Consider the following 12,667-nt stretch of genomic DNA (forward strand, 5'->3'; position numbering starts at 1 on the left):
AAACCAGGAAGTCCAAAATAAACTGGAATCCCTCCAGAGAGCTCTCCTGTTATATTCATACCTGGTGCTACTGGTATGATAGGTACCACAGAATGAGGTATGGTGAACACTAAAGAACTCTGATTTGTCTTTGAGATACACATTCAAATTATATAAATCATGGACAAGCATTACCCAATGTGACATATGAAAGATACTGTTCAGGAAGGAGACTACATCAACGGCTCTTTCCAAATCCACGCTGCATATGTATGCCTGCAGAGCTTGGGGGCTTGGAAGCAGGAAGGGCAAGAACAGCGGGGTACTGCACAAATATGAAGAAGACATGTCAACAGTGTATCACGGTCTCACACATTCCCCGTTTTCCCATCTTTACAGGGAGATGAAAGCACGATGCAGCATTACCCTTGCATACAGATGCTGTGCTCAGGGAACTAAGAACAACATCACACCTACTTTTTCCATTAAGACAGGAAGCACACTCGATTTTTTTCTTGAAAGTAAAATTATATCATAATATTGCTTTTTCTCAAAAAAAGCCTGTATTAGGTATTTTATATACAACAACACACCAGCATGAGAAACTCCCAAGTACAGTTTCATGGAGGGAATCTAAGAAGATGGAAACTACAGGAAAATAGTTTTCTGTGTATTTTGTGGCACGTTCTCCCCCTCTCATCACTTTTAATTAAATATAAAACCACTTTATTGTGCAGAACCAGCCTCATCTCTCAGAAGAAAGAATTCACCTTGGAAAATGAGATTGGAAGGAGAGAAGGGTATTTTTCAAAGTTTTAAGTTTCAAAACTGAAGATTCAAACTGCAGTTAATGAAAGTTGGAGTTATTTCCTTCATGCTAACAACATGTACTACACATGAACAAATGCAAGTGGGTTTTGGGGGTAGGGAGGGTTTTGAATCTAACAGGCATATCGCTCTTTGCACATCCTCAGGTAAGTTTTTCCTGATCAGCTTCTGCATTATGAAGGGCTTTCCTGCTTTCTTTCCCATAAGAAAAATTCCTTGTGTGTGGGTACCAGAGGCAATTGCTTGGCCACCTTCCACAGTCTCCCTTCTATTCTAACAGACACTGGCACGTGGAGCCCGGGCTATGAGCTGCCTGCAGACCATCGGGTAACATGGGGACAGGCTCTCTGAGGAATGCTTACTGTTTCCAGATCCCCACTCAGGAGAGTCCAAGGATACATCTGTACTGCAGAACACCAGCAAGCTTTTAAGTCAGGCAGACAAATCTGAGATAGAGACTTGAACTAAAATAAAGTGGACGAGCACGGGTTTTAACTTAGATTAGCAGCTCCAGGGGCACTTTAAAGCTGAGCGTAAGCACTCTGAACCAAATATATAAAATTCGGATACTATCTGAAGCCAGCTAATAGTAAAATATTAAATATAGAACTTCCCCTTAGCTTTAAAATTAAAGTAACAGCCAGGGTGGAATCTGAAATTTCAACTGTCCTATCCACAAGAGAATTAAGCTTCCTATGCATGTAGGGTCTGACGACCTATAAGCGTAACTTCAGTCATCTTTGCTGTATCACACTGCAATCATTATTGCTTCATCTGTTTCTCTCAAGTCAGGCAGGCAGAATCCTACCATTGATATTTAATTAAAGAAGGTAGTAAGAAAATAAACAACCTTTCTTGGAATGTCTTTGATTCCATAAGTACATATACATTTCATCCACTGAAGACTAAATTACAACCTTTCATCTAATGAGCAACTTAATGGAATGGCACTGGAATAAAGAACGGGGGAAGGAAAAACCAAATCCTTGGTGATTTCATATAACACATTATATATTTATATATCGGGCCCACTATCTGGCAACATCAATTTGCAAGCTACAGTAAAAGTGTTCACTGTCTCAATGTAAGTAGAAGGCATAGCCAGGCACTTACACCAAATCAATAACCAGATCTTAGTTATAGTTGAAGCAGCAGATGGTCTACCACAATGAAGAAATGACAGAACACATATGTAGAAGCGTCTGCTTTCTTTAGACACATTCTTGAAAGCACTTTATCGTTGATCTAAGATTATTTTTGTAGGCAGATGACAGGTCAAGCATAAAAGTACACTATCTTAAAGGTTACAGTGTTGGCAAAATAGGTATCACTGCCATGGACAAAGAATCATTTTCTTTTGAAGTCTGCGTTGTCAGGGTATTTACATTTCACAGTTAAAAGGCTCCTCTCTGGATAATACAAATGCTAAAACAAATAAGAGAAAAAGTCCTATGTAAGCTAATGCTACTTTAAAGAGATAATGTAAATCAACCCTGACACCATCAGTGTCATCCTAAAGCACGATAAGAATTTCCAGTGAAAGTTACTGACATTAAACAGATTTAGATAGCCAGCCAACAAAAATAAAGCAAACGTGTAAGTAAACTGCCTTCCAGGCCAAGACTGTTGTTATAACCATGTATTACAGTGAAAGGGAGAGGAGGAACATTCTACTGGTGAAAAGCAGTTGTTTGGGAACTCTGGAGGAAGAACTGTCCAGGATAAATAATTTATAGTGTGATCTGTGAAAATGCCTACGGAACAGGACACCTAATTCTCACTGCAAGTTAGACAGAAAGCTGGACACCCAGCTGAACACGTAGAAAAATGTCACCCTTCAAATTATACAGCTATTTTCCCATCTATAAAATAATAATGCCACCTTCTTACTTAAGAGCAGCATTTTAAGGCTGAATTTATTAAGACTCTCTCATATGCAAGATATGACACAAGCGTAAAGTGGTTTGTTTTGTTTTTTTTTTTAAAAAAAGAGCCCCTTATGGAATAATAAATTTAAGTGAGTTTTAATATTTTTAAGCACTATCTGTACACATACAACGCACAGACTTCATGCTACATAGCTTTCTTTTCCTTCACTGGATGAGAACACTCCTGGAATGTTATTGTTTTCAGGGGGTGGGTTTTAAGAATTTACTGTGAATACATGCATTATATATGTGCGCACTGAAACACTGCTGGGGCTGTAAATGACCCAGGAGTTCATAAACTTGGCTATTTTCTTATCCAGTTCAAATTTATGCAAGAAAGCAATTGTTACCCAGCTCTTGCTGAACAGAGACCCGATCTCACAAAGGACAAGGGCTTTGCATGGGGCTTTCCCTGGTGTTTCACGTAAGGAAGAGTTCCAAGAAGATGGCAGATTGTTTATAACGTGCCTTGTGCCATGAAGGTCTGATCCCTGACAGTGTTCACCGAAACTAATGCAAAAGAAACATACACATCCTGAGCAGCCAGCCTATATCTGAAGAGAACTGAGATGATTGGGAAAAAAAAATGAGATTACGAGAACCGAAAGACAAGCTCCTCTGTGGTTTCTGCCTTGTCTTTCCTCAGAATTTAAGACCATAACACCGCAACCTCCTTCGATACTCCTCCTCCCCCACTCCAGCTTCAGTTAAGCACAGTTACCCAGTTCCACCATTAGCTAGCACGTCAGCAAGCTGGATCTCAAAGACTCCTAGCCATCTCTTTCCAAACTTTATTAAGGGAGATTATTATCTGACCCTCTGAGAAGCTAATAATTACAGTGTTCATATATATATTGCTTCTGCACAGGATCAACAATGAAAGGGTTGTTTAAACACAGCTCCTTTGCTTCGATGGAAAACGTTGTATGTGTACCACTCATCAGCTCAAGTAAATGTTAATGACTATTATGGAAAAATAAAAGACAAACATTTTCTGATGTACATACACACAGTATATTTATTTAAGAGGCTTCTTATGATGTAGGATGTTGCATTTTGAGACTGAAGAAATAAGACATTTAACAGCAATGAATATATGAACCCTGATTTTTTTTTTTTTTTAAAGCACTGGAGAATGTCTTAACCATCACAGAGACACACACACACACTCGCATATACACACACTCTCAAACTACCACACTAGGCAAGATCAGAGCTTAACAGCCAACAAAACACACATTCAATCCCTGAGATCATTTTCCTGAAATAGAAAACTACATATGTTTCTCAAATTTCACATCAAGCCACTGCACAGCCCGAACTGCAGGGGAGAACAGAGCCAAGCCTGCCTTTGGGCTTGGGGGAGTAAGAACCTGAAAACAAGATGATTCCTTTCATATCACCACATTTCTCGTCCACAATCTAAACTTACAAACACCCCTGTTTAACAGCATTTCTAGCGGGGGTTGCTTATCAAGCAGCCTTTGCTTTGTCAAATTAAGACACATTGCCTTGGATTAGTGAGACTCCCTGAGTTCAAAATGACTTCATGGTTGGCTCAGAGTTCACTGTCTCTGTGGCAAGTTGCCAGTAATACATCTACTACCGCGCCTGCCCCCAATCCTTTTCTATACTGACCGAGCTGACTCTTTTTTTTTTTTTTTAGCAGCAAATGAACACAATAGAAAACTAAGGGCGAGATAACTGTCACAGCTAATTAACAATCCTAACATCTTTAAAAAAAAAAAATCAAAGTAGTAAATATTTGAAAATCTGAATGCAAGTCCCTGAAATGCAATGTCTCAATGTATGTCAAAGCTGTGGGAAAGGGACAATGCAGGTTTTCTTCACTGTGCAGACACAGTTAGACACTATGAAGGGCTCCTGTTCTTGTGGAAAACACATTAAGCTTCTTTTGCTAATATTTTGTAAAGGGCATTTGTACAATAACAATAGCTAAAGCTTCCTGTTTGCCTGTGTGCTTCCTGGCTAGCATTAACGAGACCTGCTAACAATTTTCTTATTTAGCACACAGAACTCTTTCAGATTACCCTGTAGACTCAAGGACATGTCGGTTTTAAATAAAAAAAAAATAAAACCTAACAGTAATGGCCCACATTGCACCTGCCCTTCAGAGTCCTGATAACTTTTACAGCTATAGGTTTCCTATTTTCTTACACCGGATCAGGCTGTGTGTCACCAGTCTCCAAAGAACATGTTTTGAATTTATTAAAAGCCTGATAGAAGTGGAATTCTCTCATTTGGCAAAGACACCGTCACAGGGACACTTGCTTTTGGCTCCGTGACAAGAAATTCATGGTACTTTGTTTGTCCAATCCACAAAAACACCATCCCTCCCTTCACAACCAGCCCTTCAAGATAATTCTCCCTTCTCCAGAGACTTCTCCAAACAAGTCTGCAAGCCTGAAGTCTTGGGTTTCATTTCATAAACAGGACACAAAACCCGAGTGCAATTCAGGATACTGTCACTGCCACATGGGCTGCCGTGCTAACCAGGAAAGCTTTCTGAAACATTCCCTAGCCCCTTTCTTTACAGAGAGAGACCTAATTTTTAGACCAGGCACCTTTTGAAGCAGGCACAAAATATAAACAAGAAGAAGCCAAGAGCCAGAGTCCCAGCCAAAGGCTATACATTAGTCATGGCAAGGCTAGGAAGGAAGGGAAGGGCAGCTGGCCCCAAGAATCTGGTGTCTGTGCTGCTCCAGTTACCACATCTCACTAACCAGGATTGCCCAATCCTTTAAAAAGACACAGGCATCCTTCAGACAATCATTTAACTCACACCAGTTTGTTTTTTCAACAGTGACTCTAAACATAAGCTCCTCCTCCAAACTCTCTCTCTTTTCAAAGTTTCCAGCCTATCTGGATAAAATATTTGGTGAGGACTCCACTAACCACAGTGATGAAATACCTCAGAGCGGTAAAAGTAAGCAACCTCGTAAGAGTATATGTATATATCGGTTTAACAGATGAAGAACAAATACAGGGATGAACAAGAATCAAATCCTTAAAGGTATTCAGCTGCCTAAACACCTCCAAAGATGTAGATTTAATTCACTTCTCCACTTCTTCAACTCACATAACAGAGCAGAGACTTGAATATAGATCCTTGGATTCAAAAGCACCTTCCTAGCTTTAATGTTTTATTACAAACTTTCATCACTGCAATTCAGCAATGGACCGGACTCTACTTCTGTTTCTCCCAGCATATTCTTCATCGACCCCGGTAATATCAGTGGAGTTCTCTGGATTTAAATCTGTAACAGAGCCATCTCTAGCCCTAATGATAAGGAAGTGGGAACAGGTTACAAATAAACCTTAAGGACGTAATCACTGCTTAACATAAAGAGTCAGCTATTTAAACGTGCACAAGCCAAGGAACTAGCTCTCATAAATGAAAGAAAAAAATTTGTCAGGGTATTTTCCTGTTGAAAATATACTGTATATTAAAATATATCACTCCCTCTCACACAGACAGGGCCCAATATTAGTTATGTGGTTCCCAGAAATGTTTTTTTTAGGAACTACAAACACTTGTCTTTCACTTTACTGCCTATAACTACCATAACAGTATGAATTTCTTTCTTATAAAACTGATTTTATCTGAAGAATCTCATGATCCCAAGATCTACTGGAAGGAGATAATTTACAAAAGATCCCCCAAAAGTATATGAAACATCTCTGTAACACCATTTTCCCTGTCGTGATGGCTAGCAGTTGAAGACTGACTGGACAACTATTTCCACAAGAACATTATTTGGGTCAACACTCATATATGAGATGAAGTCTCTACTAGATAACACATTACTTTCCCCAACTATGGAAATATCTAGAGTGTAATAATATAAAATATAATTAAAAAATTATTCTGCACAAATATTCAGTTTGTTCCAACTCTTTTTGGTAATTTTGGGAGGTGACTTACAGCATGATGTTGAACACTCTCTACCTCAATAATGTCAGCCTGACATTCTTCCTTATGTTTCCAGATCTTCCTCCACAGGTTTAATCTCTCTTTGGTTACAGCTCATCTTAAACCACGTAAATCCAGCAAAGAATAGCTAATTTTCCAATGACTGAGTTGCTTATGCTTGAAAGTGGCCCTGAAACAGAACACTGGATCTAAATACACACGAACTTTGAGAAATTTGTGTGTGAATTCTACCCAATTTAACAGCTCAGCCATATTCTTATCTGCAATATAATCCTTCAGAAAAAGGACTTCAGAAATACAGTAAAATTGCAGATGTGCATCTCTGATAAGAATTCTCCATCCATAATACAGTAACCTGTAACTAAACCAGATAGGCATTTAGATTTTATTAAGATAGCTTTATCCAAAATACCATATAAAGGAAAAGTTATGAGAGGTTAAAGATGGTGGGTGGAAGAGAGTGAGTCACACTCGCCAGGAGTAAAAGTGCTGAGCCTCTGAGAAGCATTGCTAACGTGTCTGTGAAAAAACAGCCCTCTTCCTCTCCACAACAGTATTTCTGAAATAAGACAACTGAGTATTTGAGTGGCAAACCCAATACTCGTTGTCACAGCCTTGGGGGGGCAGGAGAAGGGAAGTTCCAAAGTTCTAAATTTTTTAACTAAAGAGCTGTCAGTAACATTTTTTAATGCAGAGTAGTCATCTGTATGAATCATGCAGAACAGTTCAATGGTCTTTCATCAAGTCAAAGGAGAAATAATAAAAAAATAAATATTTTTAATATGAACTATCACAGGCAGCAGTCTTTTAAGAACAATGGGAATCAATGATTTGGAACTTATCCTTTGCAATTGATGGCTGGATGCTGTTTGGTGAGATATATAGCGCTCTCAAAGACAGTCTCAGAACATGTTTGAGCCTCCACCTTTCAGGTAAGTATCTACTGTTTATCATACGTCCACTGGATAAAACATGGCTACAAGGCAGCTCAAGCCAGCAGAATCAAAGGTGAAAGACAAACAATTTCATACTCAGAAAAACACATCAGGAACTGCTTTTCAAATACTTCAAATCCTGATCTCACACACTACTTAACTTTGTGCACTGAGTAATCTCACTGAAGCCAAAAAGACTACACATAGTTTTTAAAAGTTAAATACATACAGAACGTTTTAAAGAGCCCCTTAAAAATTCAAAGAAGCAAGAGTAATAGTTTCAACGTGTGCAGAAGTCTTTCCTATAAAAGTGCCCTTGGAATTGCATTTATTTTGGTAAAATCCCCATCACCAAAACAAATTTAAAAAATTAAATCTTTCTTTTATCAGGGCCAAGTTATGTCTGATGCACAATGACTAGCACTGTGTCTTGCCCTGTGAGTAGGGATTTGTGCTCAAAGGGAGAAATATTATACTTGATAAATTCACATTTCCCTAGTATTATAAGCATATGAAGGACAAATTACTTTAGTTCACCAAACTACTAGGAAATTCCCAAGAAACAGGTGTGCACAGGGGAGAGCAGAGGAAGAAAAAAAATTAGGTTTGATTCCAACAAGACATTTCTTGTCCTTATTTTCCTGTCTTTTCCTTCCTCCTCTGTCACCCCCTAAGACATTCCACTAGAGCCAAAACAATGGGCTTAATTTTGGGGAGCACATTAAGGCAGCAAAGGAGGATGTACAAGGAACTATTTTATCCAAAATAGAAGACTTTGTCCAGAAGCTCTTTTCCTAACATTCCGTTCTCCCATAGAATGTTAATTGAGACAATCAAAAAGTTTTTGAATAATCAAAACGTCATTTCTAAGGGAATGAAGTTGTCAGTAAAAATTCAGTCAACTGCACTTTGGAGTATTATCTTCAGCAGCTTTTTTTTTTTAAGAGAGATTCTCTGCCTCACCTCCAGAAAGTTACTGCTAAGAACACAAAGCCAAAGCCAGGCAGGAACAAGGAGCTGTCATTACCACCGTACCCTCCCTCTTCAGTCCTACTTCCAAAGCAAAACCTGAGCTTCACTGACCTTAGACAGTCCCGAAGGCCACTGCAAGCCATGACAGCCGGACACCAGCTGACAGCACCACAACACTAAGTCTACAGCATTAGTCTTACCCCATCTTTTTCTTCCCTTCCCCGCACCCACAAATAACACTGCCCCCTAAATTAAGGCATCCATGAGGGACAGTAGACAGGAACTCTGTTACCATACTCCAAGCTCCTAACTTCCTTTTAAACCTCCTGCCATACATTTTGGTTTCATACAAAGGCTGAAGAGGAGGCTGAAAATTTTAATCTTGGGAATTCAGACTATACTCCTGTACAGGTTAGAGGGGCACTAAAGAATACAATCATCAGTTCATAAGATCTGTTTGCCTTTTCACTATTATTAGCGATATTTATTGCAACAGAAGTTCCCAGGAGGAATTAGGGTCCTACAGCATTGGGCACTAACACACCCAAGAAAACACCTACCCTTCCCCAAAGACTTCACAGAAATTATAACCACTGACAGGTACGTGCCGCAGAAGATGAACAAATACTACATTGGAATAGCAACTACCAGGCATGGCGTAACTCTAGCAAGAGTTTTGTGAAAAAACAAAATGTGAGTTTTCAGGAACAAGTAAAAGGAAGATGATAAAAAGCTTTACTGTACTAAGCACACTGTTATCTTTTTTTGTATCCAGATTCCCCACCACTGCAGTATCAGCTGTTAGCGGCAATCCATTAATTCTGCAACTTGGATAGCTGCATAGCTGGTGTAACTCCTATACTTCAATACAATCATTCATTTCCCAACAGCTAAAGAAGTAGTCGTAATAACAGTTACATTTTTAAATCTGCAGGAAGGTACTGCTGTTCTCCTACATCTGCTCTCACAAGCTACACTAGGTTATAGGTTAAGAAGGGCAGAGAGAGGAAGGGGCAGAGAGGAGTTCTTTTATACAGTAGGACTGCCACTATTCAAAACAAGACAGAACAGGCTATGGAGCAAGGAGGGCTCTGGGAAGAGCAGGAACTCTGTTTATCAATGCTGGACATCCCTCTGCTCAAGCAAGATAGGAATTCTTTTTCAAATATATCACCATTCTCTCTGAAACTGCTTCCCTTCCTTTAAAAATAAATCGCAAATAATATTTGACTCCAAGCTCACCTAGGCTGTATTCTATTTTAGCTTCTTCAGCCATTAGCACAAGGTGACCATTAGCACAAGGTGACCATTTCATGATTTGCTCACACATTTATCCCATCTATTAGTCATCACCTGGCCACAAGGCCAAATTAAAACTGTGTTTGGAACTGAATTCCAAACAGGGTCCCTGGCCAAATAAGAAGGGTTGAATGAAGACACCCTTAGCACATGTAAGAGCAGATGAAAATGTTCTATTAGTACACAAATTGCAAGAATCTGTAACCTAATAAAGTGACATTTATTTTCTGGGTCATCATATCCCCCAACTACCTCAAAAGGGTTCTCTTCAGGACAGGTGGCTACCTTTCTCACACATGACTGTACCTGAATTTGAGGAGCCCTTGATCTCTTACACCCTTACAGAGTGTATGGGAACAATGCAGTCACCTTTCTCCATCCAGTCCCCTGACCAAAGGGCGCGAGTTCTAAATCAAAGCCTTGAGTATTTTCACAAGATGGAGACCCCGCGTGGCACATCCTCTGGGAGCCTGGGATTTATCCTCTTGACGTTGGGTCAGGTGACAGGACTGCTTAGACTGCAAGATCTTTGGGATGAGAGTTGTTCTTCCGTTACACGGTTCACAGTTATACAGCATACAGCAGAGTCTGACTAAAAGTCCACAGGAAGGAGGATCTGAGATACTATCTTTCAGTTATCATCTAGCACTTTCCTGCTCTATAATACCAGTTATTCAACAATAGCTGTCAATCATGGAGACTAACTAGGAAGAAAAAGAGCACTCAAATAAAAAGAACCATGTCTGATGTCTGATGATGAAATCTTCAGTTTCCAGAGAGACTGAAACTGTCCTGTGACCAGTTTTGATTTTACACTAATTTTTGCACAGATTCAGCTCCACAAACTGCAGTGGAAATAATTATGAACAGCACTGAGCTGGGCATGGAACTGGTCCATACGACTTTATTTTAAATAAATAGTACTGTACCCCACTTTTCACAAGGACTTGTTTATCTGCAAATGTGCTTCACTTGTACTGGCCACTTTAATCAAGATTTTAAAGAGATTCTCTGACAGGGTTTTGCTAAACTGCTCAGCAAGTATCCTAGGATGCTTTTGGGGAACAATACAGCTGCCATGTTTTACAGTGAAGCGACCATTTTAAACAAGATTTTACCAGATCTCTCGCATATGGCAAAGAAGTGTTTTCTTCCACTTCTCAAAAAAAATCAATAAATTTGTCAACAAAAACAGATTTCAAAGAATTATTAGAAGCATATTTCACAGTAACTAGAGCAATCATATTTATGTTCCAAAATCGAGTACAAGACAAATTAACTGACAGTTGTAGCAACACACTGTATCTGTGAATTACACTGCTCACAGGAACAACTGTGTTCAGGAATGCACAATGGAAGCAGGAGATAGGTTCAAGATGTTTTGGAGCAGGCTGAATTACAGACAGATGTACATAACAGCATGTCCAGTCAAAATGAATTAAAGCAGAAACACACATAAGAAAATAGACGTAGAAGACCAAATCATATCGTTATAATTAACGTACCTTGCAGTGACACCTGTGGCTTTCCAAGATAAGAAATCCGGAAGATCAAAGAAGTAGCCTGCCTTCTCCCAGCACGATTCTTTCAAGTTCTAACAAAAATATTTTTAGAAATGCAGATATTAGAGGTCAGGCATGATCATGTCCTTATTTTAATGCAATTTAAAAACCTGACATTTATGTAACAATTACAATTTTCCACACCCAATATTCTGATCATCCAGTCTGCCCTGCTCACTTCACAGTGATTTACCGCCTGAAGAACTGAGACTCTCCCCCACCACAGGCTGATCACAAGAAAGGAGTTTCCCATGAAGAGTTCATGGAGGCACGTTTCAGATCAATAATGTGGGCTCTCTCAGTTCCCCGTCAGCTGCTCAATGTCAGAGCAGTCTCAAAGTCAACAGAAAACCTTCTCAAAAAATATTTGCTTGAAGAATGCCCTACTTTCTAAAATTAACCATTTTAAATTTAATATTTTTGAATTGTAAGTACAGGAAGAAAACAAACAGCTCCGTGAGCACAAGAACAAAGCTTTCGAATCTATTTCAAAATGACTGAAATATGATTGAAGCATGTAAGAAAGTGTGAGCTTTCAGTGAAGCTTTTTTCCACAGCAGGGACATTCAGGAGCTCTCAACTGCCTGAATTAGCCAGTAACAAACAGCTTTAAATCCACACTACAATCCTACAGCTGCCATCACAGCATGCACATGAATTCCCACGAACAATTAACAGAAGTTTATCTTTGCAAACTGCCCCTCTGCAAAATTTCCTTGAAACGCATAACAATACACAAAGCTGTATGAATGCCTAGGCTTCCACTTAAAAAGAAGTTCAACATTATTTCTTCAGCTGAAGGAATAACTGAAGACAGTTACAGGAAAACCCTCCAATTAAGAGTATGATACCTGCAAGCTCCTGATAGTCACGTGACATTTCCAAACTCCTAAAAACCTCTTCTACCAAGATAGATCATTTACAGAGATCACTATACTCTGCAGACAGCTAGTGGACCAGAAAGCAGGAAGTCTGTTGGAAGAGGCTGGTCGTATCACCTGGGCAAGACTCTGTTCTTTGTTTCTATCTCCAAAGCTCAGTCTGATTTCAGCTTACAATAGCAATGCCTATTCTTAAAACTACTTTTTCACAAAAACTGTCTCCACACTTGCCACAGGAATCAGATGATGATGAATGGGAAGAAAGTTTCCCCAAGAGTAATGGTTTATTCTAGTGTGACATAAAGAATGAGCATCACTGTCCTACAAC

At 39.3% G+C, this 12,667-nt stretch overlaps 1 protein-coding gene across 11 annotated transcripts in view; it reads right to left on the reverse strand.

Annotated features, from left to right (window-relative positions):
- Window positions 1-12,667, reverse strand: part of FGGY (FGGY carbohydrate kinase domain containing) — a 327,607-nt gene that overhangs the window by 107,283 nt on the left and 207,657 nt on the right. For all 11 annotated transcript variants that reach the window (XM_063344960.1, XM_063344959.1, XM_063344961.1 and 8 more), the window contains one exon: window positions 11,402-11,490. In XM_063344960.1, the coding sequence (XP_063201030.1) occupies window positions 11,402-11,490 (89 nt within the window). The remainder of the gene's footprint in view (window positions 1-11,401; window positions 11,491-12,667) is intronic.

This window comes from Chroicocephalus ridibundus, chromosome 8 (genome assembly GCF_963924245.1).
Source record: "Chroicocephalus ridibundus chromosome 8, bChrRid1.1, whole genome shotgun sequence".
Lineage (NCBI taxonomy): Eukaryota > Metazoa > Chordata > Aves > Charadriiformes > Laridae > Chroicocephalus > Chroicocephalus ridibundus.